Genomic DNA, 21,239 nt, shown 5'->3' on the forward strand with positions numbered 1-21,239 from the left:
CTGGATTGTCTCATCCAGACTAGATTATTTACAGACAGCCATCATATGGCTGGAATATTGCTGAGTAAGGGTTAAAACAAAAAAAAACAAATAAACATAACAGCTGATTAAAACGGGGCTTGAGGAAGCACAATATGTTTCTGGGCTCATTGTCAGCATTCCCTGACAGTGTAGATTGTTATGATGATATCAAGAAACAATCCATGGATCCTGAGTACTTGTACAGATGAGCTGAGATACATGTTTATTCTGATCCTTGTTAAACTTTTACGGTTTGAAAAATATTTGATGGAAGATGCATGAGGGGTAAACAGATGACCTCATAATCGGAATTAATATTTGACCACATTCATACTGAAGTGATCCGGTTTAGAATTGGTCTTCAACCTATGCTCGTCCTAGGGTGGGACACATGGGATCGGTTGATCAGACTCACTGATTTGGTTGATGCATGTTATTGTATCGCAATTGCCTAGATTGATGCTCATGTCATTCACTTGATTGTCTGTCCCAGATTTGATTATATACAGACTGCCATCATATAGCTAGAGTTTTGCTTTAATCACAAAACATAGTGTAGTAACCATGGTAACAGGCCATAGATTTGTAGGACACTTATGAAAATTTATTGCCTTACATAGCTGGACATCCCAAACCAGCTTAATTGACATCAGATCATTCAAAAATCACAAGCATGTATTTCAGTGTGACGTTTCTTTGTGCATTCAGTTTTCATGGTACCCATGTTCACCTGTTTATGTTTCAGCGCACAAACAACCAGAAGATTGGCCTGTGTGAAGCCTTGCTGGCTATTGGAGCATGGGACAATGCGAAGGCCGTCCTCGACCGAATGCCAGAGTTCTTTGCCATGTCAAACACGTCCACTGCCCAAGCCTTGTGTCAGCTGATTCACTCACTCGTAGAACCTCTTTATCAGCAGTAAGTACCCATGTTCTCACCGACGTGATACTCTGGCCATTGAACACATGGAGATTCCAGGTTAGAATTGGCCTCAGTCACTCCATGCTTGTCATAAGAGGCCAAGTTGAGGAAGATGTGGTCACCTGGCTGAGGGTGTGTCAGGGTAAGCTGACTGTTGATAAGTTGCTCATGTTATCAACAATTGGTGTGCTTGGCCTAGTTTATATTATTTACAGGCTTTGTGATATACAGTATGGATGGAGAGTTGCTGACTTTGGTGTACAATAACATTCTCAGTCTGCCGTCTGTTAATGCCATTCAGAGCTTAGGCATGTAGGTGGAGCTTTTCTTTTTCTTCAGAATACATTACATCTTCAGATTGGTTTATTTCCAGCAAATTGACAGATTGTATTCCAAAATGTCTTAGAGTTGTATTCAATTTGGTTAAGACATGTAACAATGTCATATCAAAAATTGATAAAATCATGAAAATGTCCGATTGCCTTTTGTCTCCAGCAAAGTCACTGCCTCTGTAAGCTTGTAGACCATCTTCTTGAATATTCATGATTTCACCTTAACATTAAGCAAGTTAGTGCTATAACAAGAGAGTCATCAAACGTGCTTATTTCTCTAATTTTTAGGAACAGTGGTTTATCAAGAGTTTTGATGAAAAAGAGAGATCGAAGATGGAAGGGAAAGATATCCCCTGATGCTGTTACAACATTTCTACAACTACACCAGCGAGTCATGCCCATGTTTCTCTACCTGGGACCACACGCTTCGCGAGATCCCATACTCATCGCAAAGTTCATCCGACTTGGCAGGACCTTCATGACAAAGGTAACTGGCTTAGTGCTTAGTAAATTCTTACTGTCTTTTGGGTCATTTGGAAGACATGAGCTATTCCTACATGCCCTGACCGCCTCCATGGTCTAATGGTAGAGCGTCCGCCCGGAGAGCGGAAGGTCTGGGGTTTGATTCCCGGCCGCTATGTACCAAAAGACTTTAAAAGATGGTACTTGTTTGTTATCCTGTCTGGCGCTCGGCATTAGGGGCTAAAACAAGGACTGGTCAGCTCGGAGTCAGTATACTGTGTCTGAGTGGGGTATTTATGTTAAACTGCGGCATGGTATCTCAGTGGGCTAGCACTATAAATTGGCATCAGTCTGGACTAGAACAAGCAGCCACATACACACACGTACATGCACGTTGCTATATAAGTGCAATAGTCTTGGACACAACGTTAAATCCCATTTCACCTCACCTCACCTCACCTCACCTCACCTCACCTCACCTCACCTCACCTACATGACCTCATGGTCGTGGGTTTCACCAAAGTGGAGAAGATATTAAAGACCTTCATCACTTTTATCCCACACAAAGCTGACATGCTATGATGTCATAGGAATAATGTTACACACAGAGTTACACATATTCGCTCACTATCCTGCCAAATAAAGCTGAATGTTTGATACAGCCGATATGCTGTTTAAAGTGTCATTAAACTCAACTCATTTGTGATTACCCGGCTTCAGCGCCATGAAGGTGGCGTGGGTCCAGAAGACGATGTTGCGTACTATGGATTCCTGAACATCCTGGATGATGTCGTCCTGCCCAGCATGTGTCTTCTGCCCTGTAATTGCTGTCTCACTGAGGAACTGTGGGGACTCCTGAAGCTCTACAAGTATGAACTCAGGTAAGACTTGAAACTTTCTGCTTGTGTTCATTCCGGGTTACAATTGGCCCCAAACAGCCTATGCTGGTCAATGAGGCAACTTATGGGTCGGGTGGTCAGACTCTGTGACTTGGTTGATTGTGTGTCATCATACACCATGGTGTGGATCGATGCTCACAATATCAATCACTGAATTGTTTGGTCCAGACTAGATTGTTTACTGGCCACCGTCATACAGCTGGAATATTGCATAGTGCAGCGTTAAACAAGAAAGAAGCACACACACACTGAAAACTTCTGTATTCTATGTTCTTAGGTATTTGACAAATAACTCCAGTTGTGCTTCGTAACCTTCTAATGTGATACATGAATTATTTATGATTCAAATTCAAATGATTCTGATTTCACTTGTAATTCTACTGTGAAACTCTGCAATTCTAGAAACCTCCCTTCCACACAATTACTGTTGCGAATGTTTGTATATTACAAAAGGGGCATAAATAAATAAATACCAAAGAATTATCCATCTGGATATTTTTACTTGTAAAAATGCAGTCTGAACATACAGACACTGAAGGTCAAAGTTCACTATGTATTAGAGACATGTTGATATGTTCGGATGTCAATGATCTTGATGTTTCAAATCATTTAAAACTGTGTTATGTCCTTTCAGATACCGTTTGTATGGTCACTGGAAGAATGACTCCCATCAGCATCATGCAATCCTGATCCGGAGGAGGGCGGACTGTCTGGAGCGGGCCAAATACATCATGAAGTAAGTGTGTCAGGGGAGACAACTGTCACTGGTTGGATGTTTATAGACATGTCTTTTCTTTCATAGTCTTGAGGCGCTCTTGATGTCTCTCTCAATTATTTCTTCTGCAACAGACCATTTGAAGCAGATTTCCTTATCTGTATGCGCCAGTGGGAAGTCTTGGGTAGAATATGTCCCCATTACACTATGCTTCTAAGAGTAACTAAATGGATGGTGTGGTGGCTTGGTTGATTGTGTGTCATTGTGCCCCGGCAGCATGTGATGCTAATATTATCAATCACATATTAACAGACCATCGCATTCTCAAGCAGATTTCTATCTTTTCATGACATTGACAAATGTGTTCCTCATTGCTGCATCCTGTTTTGGCTAATTCTCTGAATGATCTAAATTCTGCAATTATGTACATCTTGTTCACAGACGTTTGTCCAAAGAAACAGTCAAGCCATCTGGTAGACAAATTGGGAAACTAAGTCACAGCAACCCAGGAGTGGTGTTTGAATATGTAAGTGCTTTGATTATATCTTATAAAAACAGGCGCTGTCGGGTGGCTTGTCACGCTGAAGACCCGGATTCTATTCCAGACAAGGGTACAATGTGTGAAGCCCATTTCATGTGTCCCCCGCTGTGATATTGCTTGAATATTGCTAAAGACGGTGTACAACCATACTCACTCAGTCTCTTATAAAAACATTTGGTGTCAGGAGTCAAAACTAGTATCCATTTTTTTGTATAGTTGTATTTTTTATGTGACAATTAAAAATTGAATGAAGTTTAAAAAGCCTTTACCCAAATTCAAAAATTGTGTTTGTATAGATGTATACTTTGGTGTTTTGACTTGGCACATGCAACTTTGAAAACCCCATAGAGGCTGGTATGTTACCTTTGTATTTTGTGTTTTTCAGGTTCTGTCTCAAATCCAGCGCTATGATAACTTCATCGGCCCAGTGGTGGACTCACTCAAGTTCCTCACATCCTTCTCCTATGATGTCTTAGCATGTATCCTTTTGTGTCATGTTTACCATGGCAACCTGAAAATGCAGAAGTCTCAAACTTAAAAGATGAGGAATTATGAAAATTTGAAAGTGAACTCCTCCAATTTCATTATCATGCAGATATGTGAAGACTTGACGATTTTTAGCTAGTGTATGTATTGCCACCACAATTTTTTAAGCAGAGCTGTGCCCCTGTGCTGCCAAGACCCGCAGGGCATTGGTCCCGATTACGATCCTTGCTAGGTCGGCTTTAAACCCATATGCATAGATTTGATTAATATCGTAACTGTCTATGACCTGCATAAACTTTGACGTTCCTTCCATAGTAAGCTGATACCACATAGCCGGTCTGATATACTTATAAAGAGAAGCTCCATCAGTGTAGCACGACATATGTTAGTCATGTCTTTGTTGTGGGGTAACATTTGTGGATACAAAGTTAAATCTTTCCTTGACTGTATATGAGTCTGTATAATAGAAGCTGTGGCAAGTCCCGAGAAGGAGAGAATGAAGCATGATGACACAAACATCTCCCTGTGGCTTCAGAGTAAGTTGATGAAGAATCAGTTGAGAATAGAGTTGAAGGCTAAACATCATAATGACATCATTGTTACCCTATAACTATTATTGCAGGGGTAGACACCATTGGTCAAATATAACCAGTATGCAGTTCATTTCAGACAAGTAGCTTCTTTAACATGACTACATTTGGGGAGAAATTAACTAGTCCTCTAGGTTTTCACTGGTCTCAGACTAGTGGCCTTGTCTATCCATGTTATGGGGATTGTAATAGATATTAGTTACTTATATGCATATAAACTATTTATGTAGCATGTTGTAATTAAACAGTCATTCATCAAATTTATTAGGATTCAAAGTTAGATGAACTTACAAACGATGCAGCAGAGGATTCACGAGATTGTTTTGGTTCCAGGCCTGGCCAACTTTGCTGGGTGCATTTGTCGCAAGTACCAGGTGGAACTGGCTGGGATCATGCAGTATGTGGCCAATAAACTCAAGGCAGGCAAGAGGTGAGGACACTTGGATCATTACTGGTCTCTACGCAGTGTTGAACATGACAAAGTTGAAACAAACTTGATTATCCAGTGTATTATATCACCATTCTGCTATGGTAAATACCTTGGACCCTTTTGCCGAGCCCAATTTGAATGGCACAAGGCTTTAAAAAGTCATCCAATCAAATTGGATGAGCATGATGAGTGGGAGAAATGGAGACTGATGTCACTTTCCCCAAAAAAGAGGGGCGGGCGGGAAGCCTCGTGGTTAAAGCGTTGGTTACATTCCCGACACGGGTACAATGTGTGAAGCCCATTTCTGGTGTCCCCTGCTGTGATATTGCTGGAATATTGCTTAAAGTGGCGTAAGACCACACTCACTCACTCACTCAAAAACAAAAAAAGCTCTAGTAGTGGTGGCAAGTAAGCCCAAGGTTCTTATAATAGAATGGCAATGAAATGCTCAACATTTATCTAAAATGTAATGTTTTTCACATTTATACCTTTATATCATTGTAGATTCCATTATGTTGTTGTAACTTAAATCCTTTGTTCTACAGTGCTGTGGCACTATTAGAGTAGGTGATTTGTGTGAGTAGGTGATTTGTTTGAGGAGGTGATGTGTTTGAGGAGGTGATGTGTTTGAGGGGGTGATCTGTTCGAGGAGGTGATCTGTTTGAGGAGGTGATCTGTTTGAGTTGCTGATGTGTTGTTTTAGTTGCTGATGTGTTTGAGTAGGAGGTGATGTGTTTGAGTCAGCGATGTTTGAGTAGGGGATGTGTTTAAGTTGATGTGTTTGAGTCCATGTCACGAGTGCTGTCCGTGATGTTGCAGTATTGACCTGCTGCTGTTGAGGGAGGTGGTACAGAAGATGACAGGTGTGGAGATATCAGAGGAGATCACCAATGACCAGTTGGAAGCCATGACAGGAGGCGAGCTGCTCAGACAGGAGGTAGGCATCTCAGTCAAATGACAATAAGTTTTGACATTTTTTACAGTCAGTGTTTCACATTTGAAAGAATTAAGAACTCCCAAGCAAATTATAGTCAGGTTCATTTCAAATTTGGATAGTCAGCTGAGTGATATTTCATGATCTATTTGATATGTGGTATAAACTTCTATTAACAATTTGCTGAATAATACTAAACCAGGTTCCATTTAAGTCGATAAGAAGTATATGCCAGTGTTTCTGTTACTTTTAACTACAAGTTTTATGAACCAGCAGTATTTAAAAACGAGGGGTCCCTTATCTGTTCATTAGCTCTAGTTTCAAAACGTTAATTGCTGACATCACACCTGTTGTTGTTACTGTTATCATTACGACCTTCTGTGTTTTGCAACTGAAGGAAGAAATGTTCCATTGGTTGCTCTGGTTGCAAGTAGTTGTGTGCAATGCCTCCTTGTAAGTTAGTTACTTTCCTTTGCTAGGGAGGCTACTTTGCCCAAGTGCGCAACACCAAGAAGTCATCGACTCGTCTGAAGGAGACGCTTCTGGAACACGACCTGGCTCTGTCTCTCTGTCTGCTCATGTCCCAGCAGAGGAACTGTGTTGTATTTAAGGAGGGATCCAACAGGCATCTCAAACTCGTGGGAAAACTCTACGATCAGGTATGCCGGTTTTTTTTTGTGTCATAATTCAGAACATTCTGTTTCTTAATGTAAATGTCATGAAGGGACAGTGTCCAATATATGATATACTTGATCTAAGACAGAATATGTCATCTTGTCAAATGTTGTGATTAGTTAGTTTTAAGATTAATTTTCCATGTGGGACATGCATCTTAAATGGCCACACTGGATATGATGGTCAATAAGATTCAAAGTGATGATGTTACAAACAGTAAAAGTGATGATGATGATGATGATGACGATGACGATGACGATATTATTATTTTCTCATGCAGGATATGCGTCTTAAGTGGTCACACTGGATATGATGGTTAATAAGATACAAATTGATGATGTTACGAATAGTATTGATGATGATGATGATGATGATGATGATGAAAAGTATCTGAAATTAAAAGTGTTATTGCCACTCCTAGGACGTAGTTTGTTATCACCAATATTTCAATATTGCTAACTGAGTTGAATCCAGTTAGATAAATACAGGAGGGATGCTGCAGATTAATTGTGTTCCATTAAAGACAAGACGTGTTGTTTCCTTTTTTCCCAGTGTCAGGACACGCTGGTTCAGTTTGGCAGTTTCCTCTCCATGCAGCTGAGCACGGAGGAGTTTGTGAAGAGGCTGCCCAGTATAGATGTCCTCATGACCACGTTCCACCTGCCAGCTGACTCGGCCTTCTTCCTGTCCAGGTCTCTCTATGCACATGGGATCAATGTGAGTACAGCTTGCTATGATAAGAGGTATACTTCCCAAACAACGTTATTAAGGACCACCTGATTCTTTCATACGACCGTAGCTAATCTGTTATGGCTTTATGAAACAATCCTGGCATATTAACTATGGTAATAGGAAAACATTGGGTGGTCCTAAACTTCTTTTGTGTATGAATATATGGCACTTTTTATGGGAAGCAACTTCTTTTATTCTTTGTCATGACAATTCAGAGCTATATCCTGCTCCTTCATCAGGTGAATGCTTAGTAAGTGCAAAGAGTATATACATAAAGTCATTGAGTAGTATATGTCACCAGTAACCCTAACTTGCCTGGTGCAAACTCAATTATTTATAGGCATTTGTTAAATACCTGGCAAATTGTTGATGGCAGCAAAACAACATCAAATCTCTCATATGGAGTTGGAGTATTGGGAATGCCTTGTGGTTGAAGTGTCAGCTTGTCACTCCAAAGTCACAGGTTTGATTTCCCACCTGGGTTCGAAATGTTATTCCCATTCCTGGTATCCTGTGGAATTTGTCTAATTTGTAATACTAAAATATCAGAAACAAACAGAATTTTGGCAATATGGGTAATAACCAACACCTCTTTTTAAAGTACCGAACAAGCCAGGTCATACCATTGAGGGGATCCTCCTAGGAACCTATCCAAGAACTATCCATTCTCAATACTTTCACAACCATCCAATGGTTGGCCACATATTGCAACAAGCGTGGTTACTGGGTACAAATTGCTCGGAGTAAATGATTGTGATACTTCTAGAGGTCATGTTTTATCTTTTTTTCTCTCTTTTTTCCTAGGCCAAGTATGAAGAGAAGAGAAAGAGTGATAAAGGCCAGAAAAGTAGTAGCCAGACTAAGGTATGTGTTGTTTCTGAGACTTACTTGAGACAGATGCCAGGACAGATTAACTGTAGTGATATTGAAGATAGCGACGCGATAAATCGCAAAGTATAATGAAGAACAAAGCGTGGTTTATTTCACGATACACCATTGTTCTATCATGATGTCATTTCAGGAGATTCAAACCTGCTGTCACAACTTGATGACATTTTTTTAAGAGGGAAGTGTCTTGTGAGTTGTTCCCTGATGATGTTGCCTGGCAACATAGATAAATGCACTGGCCGAACTAACATATCAAAAATGTGGGCGAGATATGACAATCGGTATTGGGAGAAAAGGTACAGATAATCGCTGTGAAAATTGTGAAAATATCTGGAACTTACACCTGTGTTCGTCAAATGGACTTGTCCGACATTTCCGTGGTCGTATTGTATTCAGGGAGTCATCGTTATTTGAATACAGATAAATATTTTAAAGCAATATTTTATTAACATCCTTAAGTAAGCTTAACTTAATGTTGAAATCTCATATAAGGAATAAACAACTTGTGGTCGTTTATTTCTTAATGAAAGAATCAGGCGGTCCTTGTCTTCTTTGTGGTAGTATGTATTGTCATCCCTGGTATCGAGGATATTCAGACTTTTTCTCTTTGATTTCTGCCAAAGCTCTAACATACTAGAGATTACAATTTAGTTTAGTTGAGACATATAGCCATGGCGATAAAATATGTTGTAGGATTATCCATCCTGGAATACAGATTGATGTACATGTGGCTGTGTATCCTTCACCTATCAGCTCCGGAGCCTCCAGTGTTTGCGTTCTTGAAAGCTTGACCCTATTAAGGCTAGTCTCTTATTACATGTATAAAGCCTGTTTGTTCAGCATTTGATCATTGTTCTGTGTCTACAGATTCAGCGCTATATTGAAGCTTCTGAAGAAGTCCTGAAGCCCACCATTGATCTGGTCCAGTCTCTCTATCCAGGCAAAGTGTGGGAAGACATCAGGTACAGTTTTCTCAGTGCTTTTATGAAAAAAAAGTTCTTGCTTCTCAGACAGGACTGTGTTGGAAACTCATGAAGAACTTTTGGTTTAATGCAAGAAAAAGCACAATTCTGAAACCCTCGTATCTCACAATGTGAAGTGCTTCATATGTACCCTCTTACATTCAGAACAAATACTTTCTTTGGTTTGCCTAAATGGAAATATGCCCATCAGATCAGGAAAGAGGGAAACATTGAAGTACAGAAAACTAGTTACAATTAACAGTGTTTGATGCTAACCAAAATTGTCAGTTGTCCCAAGGATCTGCACCAAAGAAAAATTTGCTGGTCCTGTTTGATCTCTACTAGACACAGTATCGCTGTTTTTAAAAGTCATACAAATGGATATAACCACTTATTTCATTTTACTGGTCCTTAAGAAAATGTACTGGACCAGCGGACCAATGTTAGTGTCGAGCACTGGTTAAAATTGTATGTTTTATTGTTGCAGCCCTCAGTTCTACTTGACATTCTGGTCTCTGTCGATGTACGACCTGGCAGCACCGACTCCAGCATACGAGAAACAGATCCAGCAGCTCAACAGTCAGATCAATGCCATTGATGATAACAGGGACATGGTAAGCCTCGACCATGACCACTAGTACTGACCCGTGAAGATTCCGGGGTAGAATAGGTCTTCAGCAACCCATGCTTGCTGTAAAAGGTGACTATGCTTGTCGTAAGAGGCGACAAACGGGATCGGGTGGTCCGGCTCGCTGACTTGGTTGATCCATGTCATCGATCCCAATTGTGTGGATTGATGCTCATGACATTAATCACTGGATTGTCTGGTCCATACTCGATTATCTACAGACCGCCATCATATAGCTGGAATATTGCTGAGTGCGGCGTTAAACAACAAACCAATCAACCAACCACTAGTACCTCCACCACTACTGCTACTGGGCTTGAAACACATTTAAACATGTGCTTTATGTTTTCAGTATTATCCCATAACATTATCATACCAAAATTGGCAATACGTTTTGCCTTTGCACGTCACACTTTGCCATTTAGCTCAAATGAATCATTCATCTATTGTCTGTCGGCTGTCTATTTTACATTTTATCATATTTCACAAACAAAAATTACAAGGCCTATGATGCTCAAACTTTGCATGAAGTATGAATGGTATGCCTCAGTGGTACGCAAACAAAAGCGAAGTCATTTTGAATGAAGGAGACCCTGGCATGATGTATGCCATAGACCTCGAACAGGAAAGGTCCATGTTCATACTGCTGAATAGTCATTATATTTATCCTGTTGCCGTACCCTTTATCTTGACATCCCATTGCTACTTGCAGCCCCAGAGCAAGAAGAAGAAGGAGAAGGAACGTTGTAACAACCTGATGGAGAAACTTAAGGAGGAGGAGAAGAAGCAGAACGAACATGTCAATCGAGTTATGGCTCGACTCCAACATGAACGTGATCACTGGTTCCTGTCACGAGAAGGTATGCCTCATTCACCAACTTCGCCTATATCCCCTTCAGCACATGGTCACAACAACCGCAGACATTGGATAGAAGGAAATTATACCACTAAAGAGACGTTAAGGAACATCCGATCCTTTCATATTAAATTTCCTGAACTTTTGTTTTGTAGTATATTATTCTACACATTACAGTGATTGAAATTAAGCATGAACGTCAAAGGGTCCTTTTCATAACCCTGATGTTAGTTAGAGATTTAGGGGGTCCCTAGATTCAAATACCTTTGAGAAGACCTCAAGGACCCCAGGATCCCTTCTTAAGTTCAAGCACTGCATTGACATAGGATGGTTTTCCTCAAACGATCCATTGCTGGTGCAGGAACCAAATCAAGCATCAAGATTAGTTCAATCTTGTTAGGGAAGTATTTATGGCATAAGCCAATGACCATATCTTTTGTTCATACTCAGTTTGGGGGGCACGGGTGGCCAAGTCGTCTAAGGCACCGCGATTCTCTGTGCAGAGTTGCGTCCCTTGGGCACACCAGAAATCATGATTGTGGGTTCGAATCCCAATTCGCCTCGATTATATTTCTCACTCAAATCACTTACTCACTCATTCTCAATATGCCTGATGGTGTGTCACAGCAGTATTGAAATGTAAAGACATTTTATATGCTATACATTCACTGAGTTTGTATCCTGGATACAAATTGGGGCAGTGGGGTAGCCTGGTGGTTAAAACGATTCCGCACATGGGAACATGAGTGAGGCATGAAAAAACCACACATACGCACGCCAGATACAAAGGATTCATCAGCTGTTTGGACATCACTATTTCCCGATCTTTCTGTGCATTGCAGGTTCCAAGAGTGAGGCGATCACAGAGGTCCTCCAGTTGTGCATCTTTCCCCGATGTTGCTTCACGGCCAGCGATGCCGTCTTCTGTGCCAAGTTCATACATGTGCTGCATGAACTGAAAACACCTCACTTCTCAACACTCATCTGCTATGATAGAGTAAGACACAGATTTGAACTTCTGTTGTTCCCTTTGTAGAAGCAAACTTCAGAGCCCTTCCCAGCACAAGGGGATTCGGGGCTTCATTGATCCCAAGCAACCTATGCTGGTTGTAAGATTTGAACTTATGTAGAGAGTATGTTTACTTCAGAACCCTTCCCAGCCCTAGGGGATTCAGGGTTAGAATAGATCCCCAGCAACCTGTATTGATTGTAAGATTTGAACTTCTGTTGTTCCCTTTGTAGAAGCAAACTTCAGAACCCTTCCCAGCACAAGGGTATTCGGGGCTTCATTGATCCCCAGCAACCTATGCTGGTTGTAAGAATTGAACTTATGTAGAGAGTATGTTTACTTCAGAACCCTTCCCAGCCCTAGGGGATTCAGGGTTAGAATAGATCCCCAGCAACCTCTGCTGGTTGTTAGATTTGAACTTACGTTGTTCACTTTGTAGAGAGTATGTTTACTTCAGAACCCTTCCCAGCCCTAGGGGATTCAGGGTTAGAAAAGAATCCCAGCAACCTATGCTAGTCGAATGAGGTGACCTTGTAGTGATTCAGGGTTAGAATAGAACCCCAGCAACTTGTACTGGTTGTAAAAAGCAACCAAACAGATCGGGTGGTCAGACTGTGTGACTTTGTTGATTGCATGTCATCGTACCATGACGTCGTGGACTGGTGCTCATAATATCACTGGATTTTCTGTCCCAGTGTTGATAATTTACTGGCCACCATCATATGATTGTAATCTTGCTGAGTGTGATGTTAAAACCCAATCAAATAAAAATTCAGAACTTTTGTAAAAGCTTTTATAATTACTCAATGTGTCTTAGGAAACCAGCTTTGTGTTGATTACAGTGAAATTGTCAGTTAAATGCAAATGAACATTAATTCATGAAGAATGGTACGTCCAGATTATCATGGTTTCCATATTTTCAAATACAATATTGTTGTATGTTATCTGGGTGTTCAGCACTGATATTGTGTCTTGTGTTTTAGATCTTCTGTGATATTACCTATACTGTGACCAGCTGTACGGAGAATGAAGCTAGTCGGTATGGCCGTTTCCTCTGTGCTGCGCTCGACACCATCATGAAATGGCATAGCGATAGTGCCATCTTTGAAAAGGTCAGGATGTGCTATTAACTCTATTTGTGATAGAGGTGTCAATAGATGACATGTATAATACAGCTATTTCCTGAATTATTAAAATATTAAAGATCTTGCTGTCTACTTAGCTTCTAATTAATTGTGAAATATACAGTTACTTGGTGTCAATAAAATATTCAGGTTTAAATACAGGGCTTTGAATTAGTGGTCATGTTATAAGCAATGACATCTGAAAATGTTTTGCTAGCAGAAAAACAATGGTAAAAAATTTCTGCTGATTTTCAAGGCTAAGGGTGTATCAATTCCACAGTTCTTGTTCATTAAAGTTATTTTGGTGTGTTAAAGGGGAAGTGTACACGCAAAAATCACTTTTTTTCTTTTTCTAAACAAAACGCAATTGTAGAATTAGTTAGTATCTGTGTTTGAAAATATACACTCATTTTTTTTCACAGTGAAAGTAGGAAGCTCACAATAGTACGAAAGTGATATGCCGTTATGAGGCCTTCGTTTTACGAGCAAAATAGGCCTGAGTTATCCCCCTTAGATTATGACGTAATTGGTGCCAATTCAACTGGGTCCCTGTCTATTCTCAACGCAAAAGATATCAAGGACCAGTTTGCGGTAAAACAACATGGTCTACGACACACTCCGGCGCAGTGGTGACTCAGCATAACACAATTCTGGTTGGCATCTGAGATGCTAGAATCACAAAACTGTACCTACACCATGTGAAGCGGCTCTAACAAAGCATGATGACGTCATAATGTTTATCAATTGGCACCAATGACGTCATATTGCAAGGGGCATAAGCCATGGTGTTTTTGTTATGGAAATAGAACACTTGGTAAATGTGAAAAATATAAATCGTTTTAGTGCAAAAAATATGTTAATTAAATATGATGTTTTCATATTTTTGTCTATAACACTTCTATGTTAACACTTTTAATGTGGAACAAGTACAAGAAAAAATGGTTCATTTCCGTGTGAACTTGCCCTTTAATGGATATTTTTTGGCAACATAGTTTGAACATATCAAAATGGCTACATGATAATATTGCCTGTGGGATCCAGGGTTAGAATTTTAATAAAAACAACAAGTGTTTGTCGTAAGAGGTGAAGCATAGAATTTTAATGACCAATCATAGAACTCTCGGGGTAGATTTGATCCACAGCAGCCTGTGCTGGTCGAAAGAGCAACCAAATGGATCCAGTGGTCAGGCTGCTTGGTGACGTGGTTGATTGTGTGTCATTGAACCCCAGTGATGTAAATCATTGCTCACAACATTGATCACTGTATTGTCTGGTACAGACGCGATTGTTATCGCTGTTGTATAGCTGGCATAATGCTGAATGCGGTGTTAAACAATAACAATTATAATGTGAGAGTTAACTTAAGGATCGGGTTGTTGGTTATTGACTTGGTTGAGATATTGCTCATCATATCCATCACTTGTTTGTCTGATGAAGGCTTCATTATTTACAGGCTGTCATCATGTAGTCTGAATGGTAATGACTGCTGTATTGTACAGTGAATAAACAACCCAGATAAAGTAAAAATGAAAATGTGATACCAAGTATTGGGAAATATCCCAAACAAAGGTGTTGACTGAAAAGGGTAAAGCTGTTGTGCTTGGTCTTGTTCAAAATATTTGACAGAGTGAGTGAGTATTGTTTTACGCTGCTTTTCGCAATATTCAAGCAATATCACGGCAGGGGACACCAGAAGTGGGCTTCATACATTGAACCCTTGGGGTATCAAACCCGGCTGTTCAACGTGACGAGCAAACACTTTGACCACTAGCCTACCCAACCGCCCCCTGACAACATGAAACTTATGTATCAATGGTGTTGTTTTCTATAGGAATGTTTTGGGTACCCTGGGTTTGTGACCGTGTTCAGGAAGGCAACCAAGGATAAGGAGAACAGCAACAAGGCCGACGGGTTGGACTTCGAGAACTACAGACATGTGTGCCACAAGTGGCATTTCAGACTTACAAAGGTGGGTCATGGAATCTCTTGGGGGCATTTCAGAAGCATGTCAGATATAAATCTTGATTTCTCAACATTTAAGGAATGAAGTTTGTTTATCCTACATTGAATTTTTGAATTTAATTTTTGTTGATTGTTTCAACATGTAAGCAAATTTGAAAGATATGCTAGTTTGAATAGCATGGATTTTTTATCCTTTGGCTTATGTTCTTCCATAGTCTTTGTGTTAGTCTTTGAGTTTGGATAGTCAAGCAATGATTTTTATCCGCCCGGCATATAATGCGGGGGGATATAGCGATCAGCCAGCCTGTCTGTCCGTCCGTCCACCCGTAATCATTTCCTTTTCCGGGGCAGAACTTGAAAACTTGTTTTTCCTGTTTCCATGGCAGCAAGTTTGACTTTGACTCTGTTCATAGTGTTGTGTTTGTCTGGACCATATATCTAAAACTAATAGGTATTCTTTCTTGAAACTGCACACACAAAAACCAGGTTATCAACTGGTGCCTTTTGCTATTTAGGGATTTTTAGAATTTATATATATCTGTTTCCATGGCAACAAGTTTGATTTTGACTGACGTAGAAATACAAAGTTCTGAATCCCAATTCCATAGTATTGTCTTTATTGCTCAAAAACTACTCTTGTATATGGACAGACAGATTAGAAATTATCTCATCGAGTTGGACTTCAGGTGATTTGCTCTTTCGAACTTGTTGGGGCCGGGGGGATTTGTCATCTTCTGATGACTCTTGTTGTTTATGCCTATTGTATTTGAATATGACTGATTGTATTGTCAGGCAATGGTTGCTTGTCTGGAATCCCAAAACTACATCCAGATCAGGAATGCTCTCATTATCCTGACAAAGGTGAGGCCCTATTTGATAGTTTATATGGTTGGTAAAAGTTAGGAAACAAGCAGCCAAAGATATCAGAACAAAATATAGCCATATGTTCACTTCACTCGTTAACGCCACAATATAAAAGGAATACTGTTAAAAGCGGCTTTAAACCCAACTAACTTACTTCACTCGTTAACTGATTATTTTTTGTCATGTAAAATAACAGAAATAGCTCCTCTAAAATTAATATCAATCATTAATTCAACACACTCTAAATAATATCAAATTTTGTCAGCTCACTGGATGAGATATACATGTTTGACAAAATATTTTGTTATTATTAATTTTTAGTTCAAGTGCTTGAGTTATGTTTGTGTTTTCAGATTCTACCTCACTACCCTCGCATCATGCAGTTTGGCCAGGCGTTGGAGCGGCGAGTCGATCGCCTCAGCAAGGATGAGAAGGACAAGAGACCAGACATATATGCATTAGCCATGGGGTAGGTATTGTGTGACTTAGTGGATAGGTCTAGTGGATAGAGCAACTGGCCGGAGAGTGGAAGATCAGTGGTTCCATCCCTGGACATGTCTCACCAAAAGATGTACTTTTTACCCGGCCTTGTGTTCAACATAAGGGGATAAAACAAGGACTGGTCGGCTCAGTCAGTAGTCTGTGTCTGAGTGGGGTATTCGTGTTAAACTGCGGTATGGTATCTCAGTGGGCTAGCATTTATAACACCATAAGTAAAAGCAGCCACACAAATACACATTTGCATGCACGTCACAATATGAGTGCAATAATCTTAAACATCATTTCACCTAACTGTTCGATTGGCATTCTAGAAGTTGGTGAGAAAGTAAGGAAACATACAACTATATGGACAACAATAGCTTGATAACGGTGTAGGAATTTACATACAAATGTTGCTGTATGCAATACACCAGAAGTTACTCATAAAGTTGAATTCTTACCATTTCATCTCACCTCTTTACAGACTAATTATATACAGCATCCTCATTATCTCATCTTCCCGAGGCAAGAGCGTTAACTGACTTTAAAAGTCCAGTTTCCACCCTTGCCGAACTGGACTGGAATTCCTGGGCTCGATCATACACCACCTGTGGCTATTACAAGTTATGTTCCTTCCATGCCTCTCCGTGGCCGTGGCACGGGTGGCCCAGTCGTCTAAGGCGCCGCATTTCGCTGTGCAGAGTTGCGTACCTTGGGCACGCCAGAAACCTGTGATTGTGGGTTCAAATCCCGGTTCGCCCCGATTATGTTTCTAGGTTTGTCAGCACCATACCCGTGCTCGTGGGTTTCACTGAAGTGGTAAGCGTCTAAGACCTGCATCACTTCGGTCTTTCCTCCACATTAAGCCGTGATATAAGCCGTGATTAAACCCAACTCACTCACTCACTCACTCACTCACTCACTCACTCACTCACTCACTCCTATGGACCAATCAGATTCAACTTCTGGTATCACTTGCCCACTCAATACGATCTGATTGATAATCAAGATCTATATTGTGATAAAACGAGTCTTACATCGCAGAGTGCATCAAATCACGTGATCACCTTGATTAAAACATGAAAAGATGCACATGCTTTTCAAATCCTGTAATCGACAGAAATCTGAACGACAGTTTACAAACCGGGTTTCGATCTCGTTTTCGTTGCACAATTTTGATTAGACTATGCACAGACTCAATAGTCCGGCCAAAATGTAACTCCATAATACCAGCCTGGTTCAGGAAGGGTGGAAACTGGACTTTTATAGTCAGTTAACTCCCTTGCCTCTGGAAGATGTCATTATCTATGCTGTTTTTGTTTGTTACATAATAGTCGTCTTTCTCCAATGGGGATGTATGTGCAAACAAGTTTGTGAATTTTTTTTGTAGTTTTCTCTTATTTCAAGGATTGATGAAGAGGCATGATTATTATTTAACAGGTATTCTGGTCAACTGAAAAGTAAGAAGCAACAATGGATGCCAGAGACTCGATTCCATATCAAAGATATTGAAGCTGTGAGTCATCATATTAGTACACATGGAGAGATTTTAATAATTGACATGGATGAGATGATCAACAGATCTCAGTCTCAGTCTCAGTCTCAGTCTCAGTCTCTAGTTATTGCAGAAGACCTAACTTCACTTTCACTTGATACATGAATTTTGTGGATGATGGCAATACAGCAAACTTAATAAAACAACAACATAAAATCGCATTCCCTCACTCACCTCGTTTGCAAGAGTTTTGTCATTTATACCTCTTTTAAGATAATATAAAGATGTCATTTGTCAGTATAAAACATTTTAAAATGTATTAGCTCAAAACCCAGAAAATATTTCACATAGCATAAGCAACACTATATTGGAAAGATGAATACTCGTGGTAGTCATTGAACTGTTAGTGTTTATTTATTGTGCGATATACCAAAACTGATGTCGTCTCATTTTCTTCAGAAAAAGGCTGCCCAAGCAGCAGCAGCCAATGGGTCAGGGATGAGGACAGATGTTGCTAAGGATGTGAAGAAACGGGAATCAAATGGTAGGTTACCAAGACAACACATTCTAACCCTTTGGTAACTGGATGTGCTTATTGTCCCCCGCCGCTCGAAAGCGCGAAGCGGGGGATATAGTATTCACGACCGTCCGTACATCCCGCCTGTTTGTTGCCGCGATATCTCAAGAACTAAACACTGGATTGTCTTCATATTTGGCACTATGGTCTATATACAGACACCGCAGACACCAGTTGGTTTTGGTGACCTTGACCCCATTTTCAAGGTCACAGCAGGCAAATCTGCTTTAGGAGTTGGAAAACGGTGTTGCCGCGATATCTCAAGAACTAAACACTGGATTGTTTTCATATTCGGAACTATGGTGTATATACAGACACCGCAGACACCAGTCGGTTTTGGTGACCTTGACCCCATTTTCAAGGTCACAGCAGGCAAATCTGCTTTAGGAGTTGGAAAACGGTGTTGCCGCGATATCTGAAGAACTAAACACTGGATTGTTTTCATATTCGGAACTATGGTGTATATACAGACACCGCAGACACCAGTCGGTTTTGGTGACCTTGACCCCATTTTCAAGGTCACAGCAGGCAAATCTGCTTTAGGAGTTGGAAAACGGTGTTGCCGCGATATCTCAAGAACTAAACACTGGATTGTTTTCATATTCGGAACTATGGTGTATATACAGACACCGCAGACACCAGTTGGTTTTGGTGACCTTGACCCCATTTTCAAGGTCACAGCAGGCAAATCTGCTTTAGGAGTTGGAAAACGGTGTTGCCGCGATATCTCAAGAACTAAACACTGGATTGTTTTCATATTTGGAACTATGGTGTATATACAGACACCGCAGACACCAGTCGGTTTTGGTGACCTTGATCCCATTTTCAAGGTCACAGCAGGCAAATCTGCTTTTGGAGTTGGAAAACGGTGTTGCCGCGATATCTCAAGAACTAAACACTGGATTGTTTTCATATTTGGAACTATGGTGTATATACAGACTCCGCAGACACCAGTTGGTTTTGGTGACCTCGATCCCATTTTCAAGGTCACAGCAGGCAAATCTGCTTTTGGAGTTGGAAAACGGTGTTGCCGCGATATCTGAAGAACTAAACACTGGATTGTTTTCATATTCGGAACTATGGTGTATATACAGACACCGCAGACACCAGTCGGTTTTGGTGACCTTGACCCCATTTTCAAGGTCACAGCAGGCAAATCTGCTTTAGGAGTTGGAAAACGGTGTTGCCCCGATATCTTAAGAACTAAACACTGGATTGTTTTCATATTTGGAACTATGGTGTATATACAGACACCGCAGACACCAGTTGGTTTTGGTGACCTTGACCCCATTTTCAAGGTCACAGCAGGCAAATCTGCTTTTGGAGTTGGAAAACAGTGTTGCCGCGATATCTCAAGAACTAATCGCAGGATTGTCTTCATATTTGGAACTATGGTGTATATACAGACACCGCAGACACCAGTCGGGTTTGGTGACCTTGACTCCATTTTCAAGGTCACAGCAGGCAAATCTGCTTTTGGAGTTGGAAAACGGTGTTGCCGCGATATCTCAAGAACTAATCACTGGATTGTCTTTATATTTGGTACTATGGTGTATATACAGGCAGGGGACATTTCGTCACTTTGTGACAAATACTTGTTTGTTATGGTTACAGACACAACACATTCAAACCCTTTGCTCATTGTTTTTGATGATTTGGTAACAGTTTTGAAAATCAAATGGTAGGCTACCAACCCTACACATTCTACCTTTCGATCACTGGATTTGCTGATTTGGTAACATAACTATACTGAGACACTGTAAACCCGTATTCAAGTTTTTGTAAAATTTGGCAAAATGACCACCAAAATCTAATTAAATTGTTCTAGGTATTCAGGCATGAGATAATCATACATAACAATGTCATTGTACTGGTTTAGATCCCATTTGATGTTTTTGGGGAAGGACTTGTGCACAATAACACATCCTTTCTGATTTGGATTAAGTTGATTATGCGTTTTCACAGTGTCTCAGTGTATCAATACAGGGGGTATAAAGATCAGCATGTCAGCAAGCCAGGCGCTTTATACATTAATTATTATACCCCAGACCTAAAAGGGCAGGGGTATATACTTATACCAAGGACTTCTGTCCGTCTGCCCTGAGATCATTTTTATGGGTTACCTATTATTTGAAAACTACTACATACATGTTTATCAGACTTATATAGAAGCAGTGCAGTGCCAAGTTTGATGTCAATATTTGGATTTTCTGAAAAAAGAACTTCTATTCTTTTCTTTTTGGGGCTTAGAATTTAATTACTTAAAATTGTCTGACCTATGACTAATCCATGGATTCTTTTCAAATTGAGCAAAATGTTTCCTTACTAATAGAAGAGGCAGTGCAAAGTTTAATTTTGATATGTCTGTTTTTCCAAAAATATATTATTTTTTTTGCATGTTTTGAACTTAGAATATTTTTTTACTTCAACATTTGTGTGACCTATAACTAAAGAAATACCTCATGGATTCTTTTCCAATTGGGGGTACAGTTTCTATACCAGTAGGAGAGGTGCAGTGCAGAGTTTTATTTCGATGAGTGTGTTTTCTGAGAATATATTGCTTTTTTTCATGTTTTGAGCTGAAAAAATATGTTGGAGTCAGTCGGTGTATGAGTGAGCCATGCTCTCTTTTTGTCTTACTATTATTATTCCACAA

At 40.2% G+C, this 21,239-nt stretch overlaps 1 protein-coding gene across 1 annotated transcript in view; it reads left to right on the forward strand.

The window, feature by feature from the left end:
- The window catches only part of LOC139449844 (THO complex subunit 2-like), a 63,055-nt gene that overhangs the window by 10,855 nt on the left and 30,961 nt on the right, over positions 1-21,239 (forward strand). The window contains exons 10-31 of the mRNA XM_071231400.1: positions 767-939; positions 1,563-1,761; positions 2,457-2,617; positions 3,270-3,371; positions 3,792-3,876; positions 4,277-4,370; positions 4,833-4,913; positions 5,301-5,397; positions 6,217-6,334; positions 6,811-6,990; positions 7,559-7,723; positions 8,543-8,602; positions 9,494-9,588; positions 10,076-10,202; positions 10,929-11,076; positions 11,915-12,069; positions 13,065-13,193; positions 15,037-15,174; positions 15,960-16,028; positions 16,385-16,500; positions 17,952-18,027; positions 18,466-18,550. Of these exons, the coding sequence (XP_071087501.1) occupies positions 767-939; positions 1,563-1,761; positions 2,457-2,617; positions 3,270-3,371; positions 3,792-3,876; positions 4,277-4,370; positions 4,833-4,913; positions 5,301-5,397; positions 6,217-6,334; positions 6,811-6,990; positions 7,559-7,723; positions 8,543-8,602; positions 9,494-9,588; positions 10,076-10,202; positions 10,929-11,076; positions 11,915-12,069; positions 13,065-13,193; positions 15,037-15,174; positions 15,960-16,028; positions 16,385-16,500; positions 17,952-18,027; positions 18,466-18,550 (2,653 nt within the window). The remainder of the gene's footprint in view (positions 1-766; positions 940-1,562; positions 1,762-2,456; positions 2,618-3,269; positions 3,372-3,791; positions 3,877-4,276; positions 4,371-4,832; positions 4,914-5,300; positions 5,398-6,216; positions 6,335-6,810; positions 6,991-7,558; positions 7,724-8,542; positions 8,603-9,493; positions 9,589-10,075; positions 10,203-10,928; positions 11,077-11,914; positions 12,070-13,064; positions 13,194-15,036; positions 15,175-15,959; positions 16,029-16,384; positions 16,501-17,951; positions 18,028-18,465; positions 18,551-21,239) is intronic.

This window comes from Haliotis cracherodii, unplaced genomic scaffold, assembly GCF_022045235.1.
Source record: "Haliotis cracherodii isolate W230 unplaced genomic scaffold, xgHalCrac1.p SCAF_8, whole genome shotgun sequence".
NCBI classification, from domain to species: domain Eukaryota; kingdom Metazoa; phylum Mollusca; class Gastropoda; order Lepetellida; family Haliotidae; genus Haliotis; species Haliotis cracherodii.